The sequence below is a fragment of the Fukomys damarensis genome, unplaced genomic scaffold (assembly GCF_012274545.1).
Source record: "Fukomys damarensis isolate Sample0158 unplaced genomic scaffold, DMR_v1.0_HiC HiC_scaffold_2, whole genome shotgun sequence".
Taxonomy (NCBI): Eukaryota; Metazoa; Chordata; class Mammalia; order Rodentia; family Bathyergidae; genus Fukomys; species Fukomys damarensis.
The window spans coordinates 48,363,807-48,386,441 of record NW_022900914.1 but is presented as its reverse complement, the minus strand read 5'-3'; the positions used below and the strand labels follow the sequence as shown (position 1 = coordinate 48,386,441).

General features: G+C 51.0%; 1 protein-coding gene across 6 annotated transcripts in view; it reads left to right on the top strand.

The window, feature by feature from the left end:
- Sfxn5 (sideroflexin 5) overlaps positions 1-22,635 on the top strand; it is a 111,781-nt gene that overhangs the window by 82,202 nt on the left and 6,944 nt on the right. For 2 of the 6 annotated variants that reach the window (XM_010609605.3, XM_010609604.3), the window contains 3 exons: positions 5,207-5,322; positions 7,237-7,322; positions 12,721-12,838. In XM_010609605.3, the coding sequence (XP_010607907.1) occupies positions 5,207-5,322; positions 7,237-7,322; positions 12,721-12,838 (320 nt within the window). Of the gene's footprint in view, positions 1-5,206; positions 5,323-7,236; positions 7,323-11,916; positions 11,976-12,720; positions 12,839-22,635 lie in introns of all 6 variants that reach the window. The other 4 variants (XM_033764768.1, XM_033764769.1, XM_010609606.3 and 1 more) reach the window with 4 other exon arrangements.

Genomic DNA, 22,635 nt, shown 5'->3' with positions numbered 1-22,635 from the left:
CCCAGAGGTCAAACCCGGGTCCTTGTGAGGAAGACAGCAGAACCACTAAGCTAAACCCCCAGCCCTTGTCACAGTTGTAAGATGGCAGCAGCAACGTCAAGCATCACACCCTGACCCAACTGAGTCTAGAGAGCAAGAGGCTCTACCCTTTAGATAGGAGGGGACTTTTCCCAGGACCCTCAGAAAATAGCCTTCATTGGCTAGAGCTGGGTCACAAGTCTCTTCCTAGACCAATCATTGGGAAGGGGAGGGTTATCACTATTTGTTTGAACTAATTGTGTGGGGAGGTAGAATAGCTGTTAGGAGTCTGTCACCATTACTCTCCATAACTTTTTTTTTTCCTCATTGAGTTTATTGGTACATTTTAGGTACACAGTACAGTTACATTATTATTGGGATCTTGTACCTTTACATGACAGGTCTTGGTTCTCATTTTTTCCCCTTGTTACCCTCCATAACTTAATATCAGAGCCCTTTGTTTATCATATATAATATATTTTCCCAGCTTCCCATTTCTCACATTGTGGATTAAAATAGATCTTGACTCCCATATTTCTAAGATGGCTTTTTAGGTAAGCAAAGCATGATTACATTCACATTGTAAACATTCAAATAATATAGAAAAATTTTGTGTAAAAAGTAGAAGTCTCTCAGTAACCTCTAAATCTCAAATTGAGTTTACTTCTTCAAGGGCAGCAATCTGTGAAGTGTGAGCCTTCCAAACCTTACCTGTGGATTTATGCACACATATATGTATGTATACCAATTACAGGGTTTTACATACAGTAACTCATCATGCACACACTCTCAGTAGCTTTTTTCACATAACAATTTGTTTTGGAGATCTTCCCATGTGAGTTCCCTAATGGTGGACATTTAGGTTGTTTCTAATTATTTGCTCTTACAAACAGTGCTATAATTAACATCCTTGTAAATGTCTCTTTGTGCATATGGGCAAGCATTTCTTTAGGGTAGCTATCTATGGTTTGGCAATTTCTACTGCCTTTAATTGCATTGCCTGGTATCTGGCAGACGATCTTCTGCATGTACAATAACTTTTCATGTCCGTGCACCATTATAGTGTAAGTTCTAAAAAGATGTTTTAGGCAACAATTAGGAATCTAAGTTTAAGTTCAAATTCTGTATGGATTGCTATGGTCGGCTGAGGTGACATTTGAATAGAGATTCCTCTAGGTAGCAGGTATAATCCCCCACCCTATCCTCCGGGCCCCAATAGCCATTGTGAGGTAACTCATGACTTTTAAAACATTGAGATATGGCACATTGAGGTTTAAACACTGAGGTTTAAAACATTGAGGTTTTAAAACATTGAGGTAGTACATGCCTATAATCCTGGCTACTCAGGAAATGAGACAGGAAGGTGGCAAGTTCAAGCCAAGCCTGGGCAACTTAGCGAGATCCTCTTTCAAAATATTAAATAAAAAGAGTTGGGGTATAACTCAGTGTAGTGTACTCCTAGGTTTGAACCCCCATACCCCCACACAAAAAATTGAAATGTGGGAAAAATACCACTTAGAATCAAGGAGTTATGCTGTCTTATTTCCCCAAAATCAGTAGCCCATTGCTTCAGCTGTGTGTTTGAATGCTTCTTTTCCTCCAGTAAATTTCTGGCACAGGTGTATGTGTTGCTGGACTGGTCCCCGGCATTGTCCTGCCCATCCGTTCAGTACTAGCTCATGGCCGAGCTTCCCTGCAACCTGAACATTTGCCTTCATTTGTCTTCTGTTCTTTCTTTCTCCTCACACTGTTCCTTTTACTCTGGGTGCTTCCTGAGCTGCTCACAGTCACTTGCCTTTGCATCAGTTTGGCTGTAAGAACATCTGTAACAGGCAAGAGCATGTTTTTCTGAGGCCTTGACACTGAGTTTGCCATCAGCATGAGGTAACTCTCTCTCTCTCCTCCCTCTCTCTGTCTTTCTCTCTCTCCATTTCCTAGCATTGCTTCTCCAACATCATTTATGCCTGAGTCTTGAATGGTGTCAATCTAAGTTGAAAATGTGCCAGCTTTCTTAACATTATCACTAACAGACTGCTTAATTAACCCGCTGATACTGTCAATAATAGATCTTGCTGGTGTGTCAGAAAAGAGACCCAAGGTTGTACCTCTTTCTCTTCTCTCCCTCCCTCCCTTCCCTTAGGCTCTGAGTTCTCTGTCTAGGAGATGGACTTCCTGGGAGTGGGATGGGGCCTGGGGAGGTTTGGAAGGGATATGTATGGCAGAATCAAAAGTTCTTGATGACATGATGGATATGCAATAGCTGTCATAGGCCGGGCATGGTGGCTCACACCTGTAATCCCAGCACTCGGGAGGCTGAGGCAGAAGGATTGCTATGAGTTCGAGACCAGCCTGGACTACATAGTGAGTTCCAGGTCAGTCTCAACTACATAGTGAGACCCTGCCTCAAAAAACCAAAAAAAAAAAGGAAAAAAAAATAGCTGTCATAGGCTAGTGTCCTCCCTGCTCAGCACCAATGTAAATGGTCAACAGGAGAGATTTAAGACATGCACCATCAGGGGAAGGCCCTGGGAGTCACCATCATTTTGAGGTGGTCAGGGTTTTCTCTATCTTTTTTCATCCTGGTCATTTAGAGGAGAGAGGGCCATTGTTATCCCCAGTAGTGTCCCAGAGAGGCTGCCTGAGGGGAAGTAAGGAGGCTGAGTTTCACTTCCTTCTGTTTAACATGGTTTTGTGTTTGAACCGAGGTCTTGCTGGGTCACACTGTCCCTGCATTCCATACTTGGAAATTGCAAGATGAGTTGGCCCACCACCACCTCCCAAGTCCACACTCTGTCCTCTCTGTTTTCCACCCACATATATACACAATAAATGGGGGCTACAGACATTTCAGCTGTCTGCACTTCTTCTGCCCTGGTCTGGGCACAGGCAGATGCTGGTGTCCTGTGTGTGCAGCCTACACCCAGAGACCCTGCAGAAACCTAAATGGTGCCTCTCCTTTCACACCTGGGAAAGACTACCAGGGGCAGGGGTGTTGGTCTCTGACCTTCAGGGCATGCTCAGTCCCCGGGCCACAGTCCTTAACCTTGCCTTTTCTGAAGCAGTGGTGGTGGCAGCAGAAGACAATCTCAGAAGGCAGGGATTGATTCCTTGGGCAGAAAACCCCACTGTCTCCTTCCACGGTTTTCTTGGTCTCCTGGGAACTGAGGCCTGGCAGCCCCGGGGGCATGGAATAGGCAGAGTATCCCTACTGCCACTAGAGGGCGTGTCACTAACACCGAGGCCGGGTGCTGACTTCCCAAGGCCGCCCTGGGGGCCCTTCTGGGCCCTGAACATCTCAGAGCAGGAGCTCCCTTCTGGGGGTAAATAGGGAGAGCCAGGACTGGAAGCTAACCGAGATGGCCCCAAACCCAGGCTTCCAAGCCTTCCTCCAGGTCATTCTTTGCTCCCTGAATCTCTTTTACCTCAGATTCACCTTCCTAAGCCCCTCCGGTTGTTGTTCAGATGGAAGGCTTCTCAGCATCGACACTGTTGACCTGGGGGCCCCGTAATCGTTTGTTGTGGAGCTGCCCTGTGCATCACAGGGTGTTTAGCAGCATCCTGATCTCTGCTCACTAGATGCCAGCAGCACCCCACCCCCACTCCCAGATCGTGACAATCAAAAACATCTCCAGATATGACCAAATGCCCCTGAGAATCACACCTGGTTGTAAGCCACCTTTTATAACAAGTGATGTGCCTGCTGTGGGGACAGGAAAGGCTTGCACCCCGGCCACAGAAGTCTGCCTGTGGTTAGCACTACGCAATGTCATGCGGCAACAGTAGAGATGCTCAAAAATGGCATATGTGCTCTAAATGCATTTCAGAACTGCTTTTCTCTCCAAAGACTGCAGAGCCTTTCAGTCTTTGCCTCACTTTATTCCTCTTCCCCACTTCAATGAAACAGAGATGGGCTCGGAGATTCCAGGGTCTTAAGCTACCCCTCACTTGCAGAGTCTTGACTCCCAGCTGTGAGCATCCTAGACCACTAGCTCTTTGGCCCTTGGCTCTGGCCCCAGGAGCATCTGTGGGCTCCCTCCTACTCCGCCTGCCTACTGGGCCTCGTCACCCTCCAACTCCCCAAACCCGGGCACCCCCCCACACTGGAGAGGGGGAAGCAGCAGGTGTTGATGCTAATCAGCGTTCACAGCCCAGAACTGCAGTCGCTCTCAGGCTCACACACTCCCCAAAATTAAACACTCATTATACAAAATTAATTGACATTAATTAGCAAAAATTAAAACTTTAAACACAGCAAGGCGCTTTGGGGGGAGGAGTGAAGCAGGCGGGCTCTGCATTTGTCACCCCCACTCCCCACTCGCCCACCACCCCCAAATCTCCCCACTTTCATCCTGAAGCAGAGCTGGAGGAATTCAGGGCAAGGCTGACTGTACCCCACCAGGAACCTAGGCCTGGCCTCCCGAGTCCTGGGCGAGGAGAACAGGAGGGGGCACCCCTAGTTAATGGCCCGCTGATGGATCCCACAGGCTCTGTGTCCAGTGCTTAAGTGAGGAGCCAGGAGCTACCACTCAGTCCGGGTCCCCAGGATCCAAACTGGGACAGGAAAGCACCTGGCCAAACCAAGGCATACAACCATTGGAAGAGCTCTGCTTATTTGCCGTGTGACCTCAGTTAAGTCACCCCCCTCTCTGAGCCTCAGTCCCATCCATATGATGAGGGGGTGGTGCTGGGTAAGCACTGAGGTTCCCGCCTGCTCTGGCACCTGCTGTCAGAGATGCAAATCTCTGGGAACTTGATTTGCTGTGAGGAGAATGAAGGACTGATGTGGGGACTGGCATTTCAAGAGGATAGGGCAGTCTGAGTGGCTGAGTCACTGATGATGGAAGATCGGCCTCAGAGAGCCCTAACAGATCAGCCTCTACTTTGCCTGCCAATGAGGCTGCCCCAGAGGAGAAGAAAGCGGCACCTTTTATAGATGGTGGTTCTCCTAAGCCCCGAATGGTCCCTACCAACACCCATTGTCTTTTGTCTTTGCTCACCATGCTCCCATGGGTCCCCGAATCCTTCACCAGCATGATAGGCAAAGGGACAATAGAAACATACCTCCCTCCATCCTTTGCAGCCTTAGCATTTGTTCAGAACTGTTGTGACAGGGTAAAAAGCTGGTGCTGCCCCCAGGTGGAATGCCTTCTCCCCCTCACACCTGTTCCCTGCACCCTTTTCTCTCCAGCCAGTGCCAATATCTGCAACGTGGTCCTGATGCGGTACGGGGAGCTGGAGGAAGGGATTGATGTCCTGGATGCTGATGGCAACCTCGTGGGCTCCTCCAAGATTGCAGCCAGACATGTGGGTTGGCTTGGGGGCTTGAGGGGCCTTGGCAGGGAGTTGATTTTTCCTGGGATGCTCTCACTGCAGTACCCTGGTTTTACCCTCTTGATATCTCCTCCTCATCCCCACCATCTCCTATCTGTAGGAGCACCAGGCCTCAAGGTCTGTCCCCAGCCAATCTTGTTTCACTGGACAGTTCTTCATTTCTTTCCAGTCTCTCCTCCCATCACCACTGTAAAATGTCCTCATTTCTTGTCCCAGCCCCTCAGGAACCAGCTCCTCAGATGAAGTGTTAATTGGCGAGGGTAAGGGAGATACCCCCCAGGGCTTGCTCCCAGTCCCCAGGATCCAGGGACCTGTCACCCTGGGCCTTGCCATCCTCTTGGGTAAAAGAGGAAGCTGGAGGTGAATGGGGTGTGATCTGGCTAATAGGCCCTTCTGTAGTGCTGCCTCACTGGGACCCAGCACTGGGAGCTCCTGGGCTCTCAGGCTTTTGGAAAGGCAACTGGAGAATATTTTGTTACAAGACCCTCTTTCTTAACTTGTTTCACTGTCTCCCCCAGCCCCTGGCACTGTAATTTAAAGGGAAAAAACAAACCTCCTAGTCCATGTGTCCATGTCCTGTGCTTCCCTGCCTTTGTCCTGATGGTGGTTTGTGGCTTGTGCTGTTGTCCTGTAGTCTCTGAGTGCTGGGAAGGGGCAAGTGGTCAGCCACGAGGTGGCTTAAGTATACACCCCTGTCCATGAGGCCACATGATGAGCCTGCAATCTGGGAAGAGTGCTCTCTGGGTCCCTACCCTCCTAGTCCCATCAGTGTCAGGGCAAGGCTGTGCCTATCCAGAAGTATGCAGGGCCAGAAGCTGGGGGACATGCAACAGTGCTTGTTTTGCACTCTGCCTGACTCTGGACCCTCTCATCCTTCCCACAGCTGTTCAGGAGTTTGGAGGGACCTTCTCTGTGGCATTCCTGAGGCTGGTCGTGAAGGGCCCAAGTTCTGAAACTTCCATACTTGAGCCCATCATCAGAAGGGATTTAGTTTCAGTTTCCTACCTGACCCCAACGCTATTCTTTCCCCAGTCTTCATCAGGGAGTATAATTATGTGGCTCAACCAGCAAAGAAGCCCAGTCTCTTCTGTAGCCCTGGGCTCCCTTCAGCCTGGCTCTGTCTCTTCCTTGCTGTCTGGGGAAAGACTCCAGGATTGGTGGGCTGTGAGCCATAGCTGGAAACTCTGCTGTGGATGGCAGCCCGTGGGGTTAAAGAGACTCCTCAGAATGGCCATCAGAGCACAGAACTGCCACTGAGCTGGACCATGAGGATACTACGGGATCCCCAAGAGCAAGGAAAGGATGCCAGGTAGACCCTTGATGGAAACCCTGCAGAAATACGGACCCTTTATTTACAAAGCTGACTTCTTGTCACTAGGAAGGACTCTTCTAGAGCCAGAGACACATATGCTTTGAATCTTTGTCTTTCAGAGATGCCCATCCCCCAAAAAGTAAATTCCAGAATGTCCAGCTCCAGGTGTTTGTTCTAGGCCTTCTATCATCTGCTTTGTTTTGAGAGCATCTCAGGTCCTCCATGTGCTACTCCCAGCCCCTGTACATCCCAGGCTGGGGAGGTTGCCCTCTCCACCCAAAGCACCTGCCTGTGTATTGGCCCCTTCCTGGGGCTGCTTCTGTCACCACCCCTCTCCAACATGTGGCAGGTGACAAGAATCTGCTCTTTCCAAATGTGTGTGGTGAGAAGACGGAGGTGGCTTTTTTTTTCTGTTGACTGTAATGCAGCTTTGTGAGCAATTCCATGAATAATTCTTCGTTGCCAGATGTGCTTAATAGCAGCACACATACCTAGAGCCTCTGGGGCAGGCTTTGCTGCCAGGTGGCCATCTCTCACCCCAGGAGCCTCTCACTACAGCTTGTCTTGCCTCACAGGCCCTGCTGGAGACGGCACTGACTCGAGTGGTCCTGCCTATGCCCATCCTGGTGCTTCCCCCGATTGTCATGTCCATGCTGGAGAAGTAAGTTGGGCAGCTGGAATGGAGGAGCAAAAGGGAGGAGTGGGGAGGGGATTCAAGTTTGTTTCAGGGAAAAAAAAATATCCTGCTCTTTGTCAGACTCCCAGGAAGTGGGTGTGGTATGGTTCTGTGAGAATTTGTGGATTCCTACTATGCAGGCTGTATGCTAGGGGCTGTGGGACAGCCACAGACAGGGTTAGCCCCACCCTGCGGAGCTGGTGCTTTTGTGTGTGTGTGTGTGTGTGTGTGTGTGTGTGTGTGTGTGTGTGTGTGTGTGTAGCTGGTGCTTTTGTGTGTGTGTGTGTGTGTGTGTGTGTGTGTGTGTGTGTGTGTGTGTGTGTGTGTGTATTGTGTGTACACATGCTCTCCTAGTGAATGGTGAGGCAGAATTTGAGTTCTCTGGTAGGAAGCCTGGGTTTTAAGGCCAGCATCATTCTTTGTAGCATCTGCCATGAGTAACCTACCTGCCTCCTTCAGAGGGAATGTCTAAGGATGCATATCTGTCATGACTGTAAAGAAATAAGGAAACGTAATAATATTAATAAGATGAAACTGCAGGATTGAAACTTTGAGGCGAGCCAGGCAACTTAGTGAGATCCTCTTTCAAATAAAAAAAGGGGTTGGGGATGTTGCTCAGTGGTACAGAGCCCCTAAATTTGATCTGAAGTATGAGAGAGAGAGAGAGAGAGAGAGAGAGAGAGAGAGAGAGAGAGAGATTCTATTAATTAACGAGTGTGAAATGAATGGTGAGGATTTAAGTGGTAGTGCTGCAGAGAGAGCCTGAGCAGAGAGCAAGGAAGGAACCAGGCCCTGAGGTCTAGGTTAGACCCAGGAGAATATCACAGAGCAGGGAAGGGCCCTAAATGGAGAGAACCTAGGGGTTTAGAGCCCTGGCTTGTGTGGGTGATGGTGAGGAGGTGATGGCTAAGAGCAGGATAGGAGTTTTTGTAGAAGGGAGGACTCTCTGGGAAGGCTGCAGGTCTGTTCTGCAGACATTGAAGAGTCCATCCTGGCCAAAGCAAAGCATTCTCATTGGGGCCAACAGCTAAAAGACCCCATGAGGCTGGCTGAGATCATCTTTGTCACCCTAGAAAAAGTTAGTGCTTCTCGGTACCTGAGCAAGGCATGTTGGACATTGGGATTGAAAGAAATTCATCCAGTATGGAAGTTCAAAAGGCAGATCTTAGGAGGGTAATCTCTTTTGTACCTCTGGGTCTTGTATCTGTAGCTCCCTAGTGAAACAAGATTGTCCCCAACCACCAGCCACTGCAAGTACACACAAAGAGGTGAGGAGACAAATATCTTCAAGGCTGCTGAATCCTGAACCTTGGACGTGTGAGGCAGGTTCACTGTACACTGGTTATCAGTCACTTGCATGATGCTGGTAAGATAGAACACTTACATGACAAGCAAAGAAACCTCAGTATTCATGGATAGGCATCAGAAGGCTATGGAGACCCAAGATTTACAGCAAGCTGGTCCCTCAAGGCTTAAGAAAGTCATTCAGAGAAAATGGTGTCTTATCTGTCCATGGTCCATGTCACACTGCAGCTGAGGAACCCAGAAAGCACTCTGCTTTGGGTTTTATACCCCTGGAAAACAGATTGCCGGGCTAGAACATTGCAGGACATCCTGTGCTGGGAGAAATGGGAATAGAGCCTGGGCTGTAGTTCCTCCTTATCTCAGGATATTGTAATCCCAACACATTCTACAGTTACTACAAGCAGGAGGGTTGGCTCAGCCAAGGCCATCCAGGGACTGTTCTTTATGGGAAGCCTGTGATGCCTTCCTGGTTTGCATCTGAGAAGAGTTTTCAGAAAGTGGGATAAAGGCTGGGGATTTAGCACAGTGGTTCTGCCACGTGCCTGCCTTGCAAGGTCCCAAGTTTGATCCCCATACCAAAAAAGAAAAGAAAAGAGAAGTGGGATAATGGTTAATGTCCCATTGGTTTGGGGACTTAAACTTTGCTTTAAGAGTCATGGGGGGTGGTATGGGCAGTTCTGAACCCCCCCAGACTATATTGTACCTAGTGTCCTGTATGCCGCATGGTCTGGTTCAACTCAGGGTCCAAAGAATCCACTGGGTAGCGTGGTGAGAAGTTAGATGTTTGGTGCTCCTCCTGGAGATCCAGGGAGGGTTTCTGAGGAGGTGAAAGAGTCTAGCCTGAGTTTTCCCATGAGTAACAAGATGAATAAGACCTGGTTTGTGTCCTCAAAGACTTACTAATCTCACACATACACTGACTGCAGGAGTGGGCGGTAAGAGAGGCAGGGCCGGTAGTGGAGTGAGCTGAGACTTCTGGTAGGAAGATGAAACCTAGGCTCCTGCTCCACCATTTCCTGCCAATCAGTTGTGGTCACCGAACTTCTGTCAACCTTAGTTTCTCCCTGGAAAAGAAGGACACTATTTACTGGGGCTTTGCATTTTGCACTATCCAGAAGCTCTTTGGTCCACTGTAGGGGCCCTGCCAAGTATTCCACAGTCTTAGGGTGGAGGCGCTCTAGCTCAGGGCCTCTGCTGAGGAGACTGGTGGGGGAGGCAGCCCCTACCCCTGGAGCCCAGAATGGGTGAGGGAGTCTGGACAGCCAGAGAAAAAAGACAAAAGAACACTTACAAAGCAGCCTACTTGCAAATTAATGGAGTGCAAATTAAAACTGCTGAAGGAATGCACAGCAATGGGGGAGACCAGCTGTTGTGTGGCAGGGTTGGAACTTGACTTGCTTGCCTCTGGCCTCACTTTAACGTCTCTAGGAGGAGCACTCTTAGCTAAGGAGCCAGGGCTTCCTGTTAGGGTAAGAGAGGCAGGAGCTACAGCTCCACAGTCTTTGGCTCTGAGACTGAAAGGAAAGTCTCCAGTAAGAAGTACAGTATCTGCAGCTCAGAGCTGGGCTGACTGAGGAGATGCAGGTGTACACAGGTCGCATCTTCTAGCTCCCCACAGGGAAGCTGGGTTTTGATTTAAGACTAGGATGAGTCCCCCAGATATAATCCCTCTAGCTTCCAGGTGTCACCTTTGCTGCATCCGGAGGGCCGAGGGCTGTGGCTCACTCCTGAGCCCCGGGGTGCACCTGGAAAATGCAGGCTGGATCTATGCTGGGTGGGGGTCCAGGCCATACCCTTGGTGGGTCCCTAAGTCCGCTCCCTCTTCCTCCTTCCTTCCCTGGGATCCGGGTCTTTCCTTTCTCCAGGCATTGCACATCTCTCCATCTGCATATTTTAACTCCCCCAGCTGCCTTTCCAATCCCTTCCTGCCATTTCCCTTTCCTCTTCCCCTCCCCCTGCCCTGCTAAGTTCGCTGTGCCTGATTGGAGCTGGGACTCCCATGCTCTGGTTTGATTACCGCCTTGGACCTGCCTTTTTCCTGAGTTGGGAGCACAGGACTGGGGCTTCCTAGGCTCCCTGCCCACAGGAGTCTGTAGTCAGCCACCTCAAGAGAGCCCAAGTCACAGGCCATACAGAAGGGGATTTATGCAATGCCTTCTGCCTCTGTGGAAGTTCCAAGATGGGAGCCCAAGATCTGACCCTCATCTGGCTGCCTAGAGGGAACGTCACTCTTTTTCCCTGTCACCCGTTTCCCTCAGGGCTCTCCTGGAACATCACATCCTTCTGTCATGGCCACTGGAACAGGAGGCAGCCCCAGCATGTGTGCTGCTATAGGGAGCAGGCCGTGGGTCCCACTCTGTATGTAGTTGTGCTTAAGAAGTGGATCTGAGCTGAAAGCCATCATGCAATTGGTCCTACCCTTTCTCTAGTCCCTCCATGACTCCTAAGGGAGCGCAAGAGGCCTTGAGCTGATTTCTGGGAAAGTGTGGAGCCTGCGTGGACCAGAGGAAAAAAAATAGGACACTGCACCCACTGTGCTCTTTTTTTGGTTTTTTGAGACAGGGTCTCACTATGTAGTCGAGACTGATCTGGAACTCACCATGTAGCCCAGGCTGGACTTGAACTCACAGCAGTCCTCCTGCCTCAGCCTCCCTGAGTGCTGGGATTACAGGTGAGGGCTGGGATTACAGGCATCCACCACCATGCCCGGCCCACCCCCCTGTGCTCTTAATCCTGTGGAACCCCCGCTCCTATAGCTCAATTCAGGCTTAATTTGATAGCTGGATAAATCTCAGGGTCTGCACCCATGTGAAAGACTAGCAGACAGCTCAGCCACTAGGCTCTCACTCCTTCTGCATGTATTGCACAGGCAGTAACCACAGCGATAATGACACACAATTACAGAACACTTACTGAAGGCCGGGCAGGAACTGATCCTTTTTCTTGCATAAAATAGTTAAGTAATTGAATCTTTATTACTACCTAAGCAAGGACATCCTGGGACTGGGTTTCTTGGAAGTGTGATCTTGGGATTACCTATTTTAGATGCACTGGGGTTGTTTCAAATACAAATTTCTAGGTCTACTGCCAAAGGAGTCAGACTCTCAGTGGGTAAATCCCTTGGGAGTTTGCATTTTTAACCAGCTGCCTCACAGGAGTTTGCCACATGGAGGTTGATGCAGAGGTCAGCTTTAGTACCCACGTAACATCCTTTGGCAAATAGTGCAGTTATCCAGCATGCTGGCTCCCTCATACCTCCCTCTGCTTCCACCAGGTCGAATGCTGTGGTCTCCACTCTGGGGCCTGCTGGATCATGCACCATGGAAAGCTCTGGTGAGCGTGGCTAAGGTGCACTTGCCAGCTGGTGTGGTGGTCCCCACTGTCTCCAGACCCCATTCTTTCCTGGAACACTCAGGGTCCTGGAGGGAGGGTTTTCATGCTTCTCTCTCATCCAAAAACCTCATCTCTAAAGTCTGCCAAAGGGAGTGGGGCCAGCTGTGCCATGCTGGGGAGGAAGCTGGCAAAATGTCCTGAAGGTGGGGGTTAGGAGTAGCTTGGGGTGAAGTACTCACAGGAAACCAGGAGTTCAGGCAGCAGCAACAGATTTGGCCTTGGCTCTGGGCAAGTCCCTGCCCCTCTCTGTGGCTCTTGGATTGAAGTTGATGAGGTGGTCCGTGGGATGTCTCCTGCTCCCACACTTAGGACAGGACCCCACTCTGGGCTGTGCATGTGTATATGGATGGATCTGTGTGCTTTGTTTTTTCTGCTGGATGGTCTGGGTTTTTTGCTATTTAATTGACTCCTTCATGTCTCCCCAGCAGCAGTGACAGACAGCCCCTTCTATTATCTCCCACACATGTGACCTTCTGGACACAGGGCTGGACCTGGCAAGAGGGATGACAGTTGGAGAAGGCCTCAAAGACAGAATTCTGCTGTATCTGTTTAGTTAGGTGCTGGCACTGACCACAGAACCATATTTCCTCTGCCCTGAGACTGAATAGGACCCAGCACGCTAGCTAGTAGCCAACCCATACTATCTTTAGGTCCTCACTGTCTCCTCCTTTCCTTTCCCCCACAGGACGGCTCTCTTGCAGGCGCGCCCCCGGCTGCTCCTGCCTGTGCAAAGCCTCGTGTGCCTGGCAGCCTTCGGCCTGGCCCTGCCACTGGCTATCAGCCTCTTCCCGCAGATGTCAGAGGTTAGTGGGGGTCAAGGGAAGGGAAGGAAGGGGTGCAGTTGGGTCATTTATTAACAAAGACTTATCCAGCACTGACTCCTTAGCACTGTGCAAGGCAGTGGGATTAGAACTGTGAGTGAGACTGGCCAGGTTGTGGCCTCTCAGAGTTGAACGTCCAGCAGTAAACACAAGGAAGTAAGTCAGCTGGATATGGGAGAAGACAGCCCTGAGGGAAGTGGCAGTTCCCTGGGCTGGAGTTGGCCAGATGAGAAGGGGTAGGGTACACATGAGCTAGGGATCAGTTGATGTGAAGGTACCGAGGAGAGGGAGCACATGGCATGTCCCAGGAGCAGGGAGCGGAGTGAAATGCCATGGGCCAGGTAAAGGGAGCTGGGGCCAGGTGGTGCGGGGAACTCGGAAGCCAAAGCAGAGAAGGTACATGTTATCCTGAGGGCTGTACAAATTCCTGATTTTTGACAATCCCCGGAGCTGTGTCATGAGGCTGGGTTGGAGCTCTGGAGGAGAAGGAACCATCAGGAGGCTGTGGCAGGTGTCCAGCAAGAGATGATGGTGGCTTGGACCAGGCTGTTGGCAGTGGGCATCAAGAGAAGTGGGTCCTTTTAGAGATTTAGGCGGCCTCTTCATCAGGATTTCATGAAGGACTGTATGTGGTGGGAGGGAAGGGAGCCAGCAGGAGACACATCTGGTTTTCTGGTTTTGAAAGCAGAAGGCAAATATAGACACTACTTCAGAGGAGATGCAGGGTTGAAGGAGGACAGCAAGTTGCATGGGATGGACCCATGGGTGTGAGTGAAGAGCCTGTGCAACATGCAAATGGAGATGCCCTGGAGGGAGTTCGCTCTAGGTCTGGAATTCAGGAGAGGCCTGGACTCAGGGACAGAAGTAGAGACCACCAGGATAGAACCAGTACTGTACAGGCAGAGCCAGGTGAGTCTGAGCAAGGGCAGGTGGGCCACCCAAGGCCCATGAAGTTGGAGAGTACCTATTGTCCTTCAGGCAGTGAAGGCAAACCCTGTACCCAAGGGGTGGAGGCCAGGTGAGAGACAAGGCGTGTCGTGGTGGGAAGAGAAACAAGACCATTGCTAGAATACATGTGGGATCCAGAGAGCTTTTATTTATTTGCTTTTCCCCTTTTTAAATGGGACAGACTGGGATTTGTATAAGTTGAAAAGAGAAATACCAGGAGGGAAAGAGAACATGGCCAGGAAGCGGGGTGGGGACTAGAGCATACACAAGGGACCAGTCTTGGCAGGGCATGAGCCCCTTGCTCACTTTGGCAGAAGGGAGAGAAATAGGGGACAGATGAAGTGGGGTTGAGCCATGCAGAAGAAGCAGGTCCAACTAACTGGGCCCATGAGAAGTGCAGTGGTGGGGAGTTACAGGGGTTTGGGCCAGATAGGGACACTCTGAGTTTGTGATTTCAGGATTGACCCTGCTTCAGAAAAGGCCTAGAAGAGGTGGTAGGAAGGAAGTCAGGAAAGGTGACAATAAGCTGCAGGCTGATGAGGAATGGACCCAGGGCCTTAGAGTCCCACATTCTGGGGTTATCATCCAGGGCAAGCCAGGGTAGGAACCTGTAATGTGATAAGAGCCACCACCTACTTTACACCCACAGGGCTCGGCTTTGTTGTGAGGGCAGGGTCATCCTTCCCACCCCATGGAAAGCCCAGCCTGGATACCAGGTTACCTAGAAGTTTTGAAGACAAGAGGGGGATATTCTTGGCAGCCTTGACATCTGTATCCCTGAAGGGCTGGGCCTGGCACTCCGAGTCTTTATCTCTGTGCAGTCAGCCTGAGCCCAGGGTTCTAGGAGAGATTCTGAGGGCCCCACATGCTTGTGGCATAGTTGTGCTTAGAGCTTCAGGAACTTGTGAGGCTTTCTTGATGCTCTGCCTACCAACAAGGGAAAGAACCCCAGGCAGAAAAATCCAGGGCACTGAATCAGAGTCTATCTCAGCTGCAAGGACTTCAAGGTCTCCTGGCTCTGCTGAGAAATGAAGGCCCAGGGAAGCCAGGTGCCAAGGTGGGAGGAAACTTTGGAGTCACAGACCTCACTCCCAGTGCAGAGGGTGGTCCAGTGGCAGCTGCTGTGCCTCCCTGTCAAAGCCCAGCTTCTCTGACATGCATGCCTGTCCAAATAACCATGAAAAATAGTTTTTCTGGGTGTTTAACCAAAGTCCTTTTGCCACAATCCAAGCTGATTTCTCTAGATGAGGAAGAATATAGTCATTACCTAAGAGATCTTCGTTCTCTAGGAAGGGAGGGTAGGAGAGTGATTTTCAGAGCTACATGCTGAGTCTCAAAAGGATGCAGGCTGCCATGGGCATTATGGGGTATTTGGAGGCCTGTCTGTGACCCATGGCACCAAGGCCATCAGCCAATGGCTGAGAGGACCTCGTGCTCCCCCATTCGTCCTCCCAATTAATTCTAACTAGATGCTTCTTGCCATACAGAGATCATGTCTCACATCCCAGAAACCAGAGGGATTTGCCTTAATAAGTCTGGACTTGCTTGAGCTGACCCAGCCTTGCCAAAAGTCACCAAGGCTGTCAACAGAAGTAATCACTGAAACACTAATTAATTAATTAGGGGACTTGGAGATCAAGTTTAGGAACTGGTTCCTAGAATGGCTAGCCTGCAGTGATTGGTGTGGTTTCTAGAGGTTGGGGGAAGAACTTCAATCCCCTCTTTAGTTCCTGGGAAGGAGCTTTTGTTTGTCCTTTCTGAATCAGTATTTCTGCCATTAAGATGACACTGAGAGTCAAATTGCAAATAAATAATAATAGTAATAATAATAACATCTACCTCTACTAAGCATCTACTAGACCAGGCAGAACACTGGGAACTCTGCTTTATTGTATGAAGTCCTCCTAAAGCCTGAAGTCCAAAGTATTATTGAATATCAGCTAAATGTGTGCAACTACAGCTGTGGGGACAGATTTGGCTGGAATATGGGATCTTCAGTGCACAGAGGGGAATTGAAGCTAAGGAGAGGGTGAGGTCATTGTGGGAGAGGAAACAGCATCAAGGAAGGAAAGAAGCTGCCAGAGGTAGGAGGAGAACCCCAGGTGGACTATAGTCCTGAAAACCAAGGACAAGGGCATTTCAGAGTGAGCTACCACAGAAGGGATTTGTGAAACTGATAAAACTTGATGACCAGGTGATATAGCTAGACCCAGCCATCTAGGAATCAAAATGGTAATCAGTTTTCTGACTTTGTTGAGAGAAGTGAGCTCGGGGATAGGTAATCATGGGAGATCAGCAAAATAATTTCCACTCATTGGTGCTCTGGAAAATGGGAATGGGGGATTTGTCAAAAGGGCAGTGATCAGAGAGACTACCCTTAGCCCAAGGTAGAAGACCTGGCCTCCAGGGGTCCCTGGGCCCAGTGGGTAGAGGGGCCTAGTTTGCTATGGCAGGGAATTGAAGAATCCAGTACAAGCAACCCTACAAGGAGGGCACCAAATGTCCCTTGTTTACAAATGAGGAAACTGAGGCTCTTTAAGGTTGAATACCTTACCAGAGGAACATGTTGGTAATGGTGGAGCTGGCTTAGTACCCAGGCAGAAAGATTCAGCCTGTCCACACCTCACTGTACAAACAGGCCCAGACCACTCACTGCTTACTTATCAGTAGGAGCATTCCAATGTCCTCCCCTTGGCTTCCTGTCCTTCACAAGGAATCGGTACACATTTTCACAAGGACCTGCTTGAGTGTACATCTTTGTTTTCTGAGAGCTGAGGAAGGGGTAGGGGAGTCGAGCAGCCCAAAAGATGGACCTGAGAACCTCCTCATGACCTGTGAGAACTGGGGGACAGGGCCAGGCCTCTCAACTGGGACCAGGCTGTTCAGGGAACATGGAGTCTGCCCAAATGGGCCCTGTAACCTAACCAGATGGGCTTTGTAACTCAGACACACTTGGCCAGACTGTTCCCAGGCATGAGCAGGCCCATTCCCACCCAGAATCTGTTCCCTGTCTCATAGTCCCCCATATAGATTGGAAGCACTTTCTCTTCTTGTAACTGGCATGGTGGTATCATGGTGGTGTCAGAGAGTCTCAATTCCAGTGGTAGAAACAAAAACTCAAGAACTATCAGGTGGTGGGGAGGACTATGCTTGTGTTTGCCCCAGGGCCCACTCTAGGTCAGGTAGGTAGTAGAAGCCTCCCTGGGCTTCCTGATTTGTGATGCCCTTTCTGACCCTGCCCTCTCTGGAGATTAGGGCTCTGAATTCCAGGCCTCTGTCCCTGCTCCACTTATCCACCACATGTATTGGTGCCTCAGTCCCTCAAGGAGGTCGAGTCCAGTCCATAGACCCATAAGAGGCTGAATGGGATGATGGCAAATGTCCTTTCCACTCTGACAGCAAGTGGTCCCTACCTGGAAATGCTTCCAATCCTGTTTAATGAACCTCATGTCTCCTGAGACTAAGAAGCACTACCTTGGCCAAGCCGCCCTTCCCTCCTCCCTGCCTCTGTTTCTGCCTCTATCCTTTGTGTCTCTTCTCCCTTCCTTGATTCCTCTCTGTCTGTCCTCCTGTCTGCAGCCCCCACCCACCCGCCCCGTTCCCCTGAGAGCTGAGGGGCTGGGGAACAGGGCTGTACATACAAGCCGGAGCCATTGTTCGACAATCTGTTTTTGTCTTCATCTTGTTGGCAGGCGGCAGGAGAGGAGCAAAAGGTTAATGAGGCACTGTGAACGGGCTGCGTGCAAGCCAGCGTGGTGACAGGGAACTAATTAGGAGCAGTTTAACAGGAGGAAAAAGTGAAATCTCCTCTTCACCAACTGTCAATAATTAGCTGATTTGGTGAGGTTGAAATGTGTCCACAGAAGGTGGGGCTTGTCTGGGTAGGAGTGTGGCATGGGGAGCGGGGGGCACCCAGGGGCAAGGCCCAGTCCCAAGGTGGTGTTGGGGCAGGAGCCGTGCTGGGTCCCCCCGGCCTGCCTTCAGTCCCTCTGGTTGGTATTCCTTGGCCGAGACCCTCTGCATGGCCTGGGACTTAACCTCAGAGCCCTTAGTCTATCCAGCTGCAAGTTGGAACTAAGTTCCTTCCTGGCCCTGCTGGGTAGGATTCTGGAAGTGAAAATGCCAAGTGTAGCCCTGGTGCTAGTGTCAGGAGAGCAACGGTGGCTCTGTGGCCTAAAGTCCAATGCCTGCCTGGCCTACCCTATGGATGTGCCCTCTGAGCAATCCTCTGGGGCCAGGCTTGGTGTGTGAAAAAGTGCCAAGTGGCAAATAGGCAGGGCCTTAGCCCCCTTTGAAGCATGCCTCATGGTTCCTGAGGCCCACTACCAGCTGCTATAGGGACCCAGTCAAGAGAGAGGGAGATGAGGAGATCAGGTTGTGTGCTTTTGGGTTGGGGCTGCAGACAGAGGCACTGGGCTTCCCTGCCCTGACTGTATAGGGGCCTCTAGGGGACAAGGAGTCAGGTTCACTAGCCAGAAGGGTTGTTTCCTGTTTGGCCTGTTTGCTCAGTCAGTTGTCTCCTCCTTTGTTGGCCCCTGACCTTTGGCCTTCCCTGACACCTCAAGAGGGGACCCCTCCTCCCTCTCTACCAACTTCTGGAGCACCTTGACTGGAAGAAAAGACCTAACAGCCCAAGGGCTTCCTGCTCTAAGCCTCCCTGTTAGCCCTGTCAACCCCAGATCCCTTCCCTCTCAGTCTAACCCCTCCTCCTCGCAGCTCTAGAGGGTCCTGGGAACTTGGAGGTGTGCTCTGAGGGAGACTGAAGCCTTCCCCTTGTCCTCAGCATCATTCAGATGTGTCTCTCCCTGGCCTGAGAGGGTGGCTCTTAGAGGCCACACCCATGTGTGGGGAGGAATGTGGGTTAAGCATAGCTAGCCCCTATTCCTTCCTGCCACCCTTACAGTTTCCAGAGGTGAGAAACAAAGAGGTGCACCCTCCATACATTGAAGAAGAATGCAGTCACCCACAGTGGTTACCAGAACCTCCACCCCTCACCAACCCTGAAAAAAATGGTGGTTTGATGAACCAGCTTGGCTAGCTAGCTATGACCCACCAGAAGCCAGTGTCTCTCCAGCTTGTATCCCTTTATCTGAGGAAGTATTTGAACTCCTAACCAAGAAGGGGAAAGAGTTGAGATTCGCCTCAGGTCCTCTCAAGCTGTTCTAGAAATGGCTTCCTCTGGGAACTCCTCCCTGTTGTGACCCCCAAGATCTGTTCTAGCTCACATGTGCAAACTCTAGTCCCATCTCTTGTCTCAAGACAGCAGTCCTTTCTTCCTCCCTGAAACACAGTGTTTCCTAATGCCAACATCTTATACTCTATACATGCTTAACACAGAACATAGCTCATGTGGGGCCACCTTGACGTTGTTGGCTCCTGTGTTCAGGTCTGGTAAAAAGCCAGAAGTGATGTTTAAGGAGCATTATGTCCCTCCTGAGTCCACAGTGGCTTTCACTGTCCCCATAGCTGGAACTTCCTCTCATCCAGTCTCAAATCTTTCTCCTACTTTGCTTGGAGATGTTTGTTTGGGGTTTTTCTCATTTACTGCTTTAATCAGTCCCTACTGAACTCCAAAGCAGGCTATTTTTGCCTTCAGAAATCTGCCGCCTCCCCGCCCGCTGCTTTCTTGGAGTTTGCCCACAGGACCCCCAAGGAGGGACGAATGGGGATGGCAAAGCCACTCAGAGCCCAGGAACGCCAACGCCACCTGTCATGTTGCCTGTTCCCCACACCCCTATCCCCAATCCTCTCATGTACAGAGGCACACACACACACACAGGCACACATGCATACACGCATACATGAGCGTGCACATATTCCCAATGACAGGCCTCAGCAGACTATCTCCCAGCCTATCTCCCCAGTTCTCCCTCTCCCAGGACATTCTAGATCAGCTCAGTGAGCTCAGGGCTGAGAGGAGGCTTGGTTGTGTGAAGCTTCTGTTGAGAAGATTAAAAGCATTGATCTGTGCAAGCTGTTTTGAACATGGCTGGCCCATAGGAAGAAATCAGCCTTGGGGGCTAAGTCCACAGAACAGGCCCTGGGCACTGCCCTGCCTTCTTTACATAGCATTGCCTGGGTATTCTAAGCCTTCAAAAGGCTGTCCCACCTATTCCTAGGTTTTATCCTCATCCTAGCCTCAGGATATAGAAAAATTTCCCACTGTACCTGTAAGGAAACTGAGGCCTTGAGGCTTAGAAGATGGGGGCAGAGAATGATTTTGAGATTGGTCCACCAGAGGGCACCCAGGTACAGTGCAGTGTTCCAAAAAGGGGGCTCAGAGTCTTTGACGGTGGGCAAAACATGGGGAATTGAAAGAGTAAGAGGAGCCCCTGCACTTGAGGCATTCCTGTTCTATTCCTGCTCCATTTCTGTTCCATTTGGTTCACCCATTATTGAGGACCATCTGCAGAAGGCATGGGGACAATGAGGTGTCCCAATGGCTCACACTGGGGTGGGTTGTGGGGCTACTGGAAGCACGCCTGGTCTTCACTTAGGGATGTGATGAAGGTAAATACGAGTGCTGGAGGCTGCAGAGACAGCAGCAGTGGGTTTGGTGTGGGAAGGTCTGAGGAGGCTTTCACAAAGAGGCAGCTTTACAGGAATAAGATATACTCTGGCCTCAGGCCTCAAATATATGAAAAATGGAAAGTACCTGGTAGGAAAGGAACGTGGAGAAAGTCCCAGAAGGCCTTGAGTGTCTGGCCAAGGAATCAGCTTCATTGAGAAGGCCTGGTAACCCAGAACTAGTATCAGAGGCCTGACCCAGTGGTCTGGGGAACAAGGCTCAGGCCTTAGCTGCTCCCCAGCTCAAACCTAACACTCCTGTCTTCCAAGGGCCTGTGAATCTGTGTATGTCTGAGCAGGAGCCGGGAACTGCCCAGCCCTGGTGAAAGGGTGAATGTGCCTACCTGATGAGCAAGCCAGTCTGGGTCTTGGCAGAGGCCTCAGGCACACAGGGTCAGCCAAGTATCTGCCTAGGCTTTGGGACTCTGTCATTGTTGCCACCACCTGTGGATCCTCAGAAGCTCAGACCCCTGGCGCAGGAAGTGGCTTTGAGCTATGTCACAGGGTCAGGCTGAACGCCCCACCCCCAGCCCTTTGTCTTTGAAAAGAAGGCCGAAAAGCCAGCAGCAGTAAGGCCAGGAGGAGGGAGGGCTTTGTAGTGGGTAAAACCCCCTGAGAGTGGGGCACAGGCTGGGGGATCCAGTTTCCTGTTTATGTCTCTGCACCTTAGCTCCAGGTTCAAATATGTAAACTATCCACTGGCCCTGGCTGCAGGTGTGTGTGTTCCCAGGCTGTAAGGCAGAGGTGCTCTGAATGCATTCCTGACTCTGGCCCCCACCCACAATGAGCCAGCTCAGAAACAGGTAAATAGCTCAAGGTTAACCCTTCCCAGGCCACAGAGCAAGGCTGTGGGGCTGTTCTAGGGATTTGAGACAGCTGGACCTTGGGGTGCTCTGCCTCTAGGCACATCTCCTGAGAGGGACAGTAGGGTCTGAGCTGGGTCTGCAAGATGGAGTCGGGGCTCTGATACAGGAAGGCTATGAGAATGTACCCCAGCATGACTATCTGGGAGCCAGGGTGCAAGTCTTACCTGAGTAGGGAAAGGTGAGCAGGGTGACACTGCTTATTTTATGGCAGGCTGGGCATGATCCTGGCACCCTGTGTCAGCCAGTGCTGACTGATAACCAGCTTACTCAATGGTCCCTGCAGCCTCTACCCTCTGGGGTGCTGGCCCCTCATCCAGAGACTCTTTACTTCTAGATCCCCCGCGACTGGCTCTCCCGGGCCTGGGAAGAGCCCAGAAAGAGATAAGCATAACTTCCTGCCTGTTCCAGCCAGCAGCCTGGGCTCAGGGCACCCCATCTCCTGTGGCTGCTCCTTGCCCAGTTTCTTCCTTCTCACCTAGTCCCAAAAAAAGGCCCCTCAGTGCTAGTTCATGGTCAAAACCAAGTCACTACCTTCTCAGCCCAGCACCCTGGGACTCTGGCCTTCAGGAGGCTGGTGCAGGTGCCCCCCCACCCCCATTGCTGTACCCACTCTTTTCACTGAGCCTTGGCATGTCCCTCCCCAGCTCCCACTGTGAGCCACAGTGGCCACCACATTGTTTCTTTTACTGCCAGTGTGGCCCATGAAACTGACTTGTTTCCTGTCCTTTCCAGCAACAGGGGACCCAGAAAGAATAGCACTCACTCTTAGTTCCTGCTTGGGGATCCTGGACCTGGCAAAGGTGGCAGAAGGCAACCTCAGTTCCCAAGCCATACTCACTCACTGCCACCATTCCAGTCTACTGCCAGGCAGGCCCTGGATGTGATTCCTTGGAGGAGCCTAGGCTTCACTATACACACATATCAGAGAGGTGACTTCCAAAAGGGTTTTTTTATTGTTGGTGAGAGGGGAGTAAATAGCAGATCTGATCAAGCAGGCAGCATAGGGTTCCCCACCCTGGCTCCCCCTAGTGAACCCAACATGAGGACCTTCCACTGTCCCCAGTATCCTTGAGACTTGAAAATGGCGGACCCCCAGGCCTGCACCCATCCCTGGCCAGAGAACTGGAGAGGAACTAACAAATGGCCAGCTGAGTTGTCTCTGATGGAAGGGGGAGGCTGTGCCCAGGGTCTGCACTGGGTGGGGGCTGGGAAATCTGGGCCATAGGAGAGTACCACAGTCCAGGTGCCAAGACCAAAGCCTCTGAGTCCTCAGATGACCACACTCAGAGACTGTTTGCTGGTGGCCATGACTGCGCCACGTCTGGGAAGCCTCTGGACCTGCTTCTGATCCTCACGCTGGCCCTCGAGACTGAATCATGGCCTTGTCCCGTCCCCCCA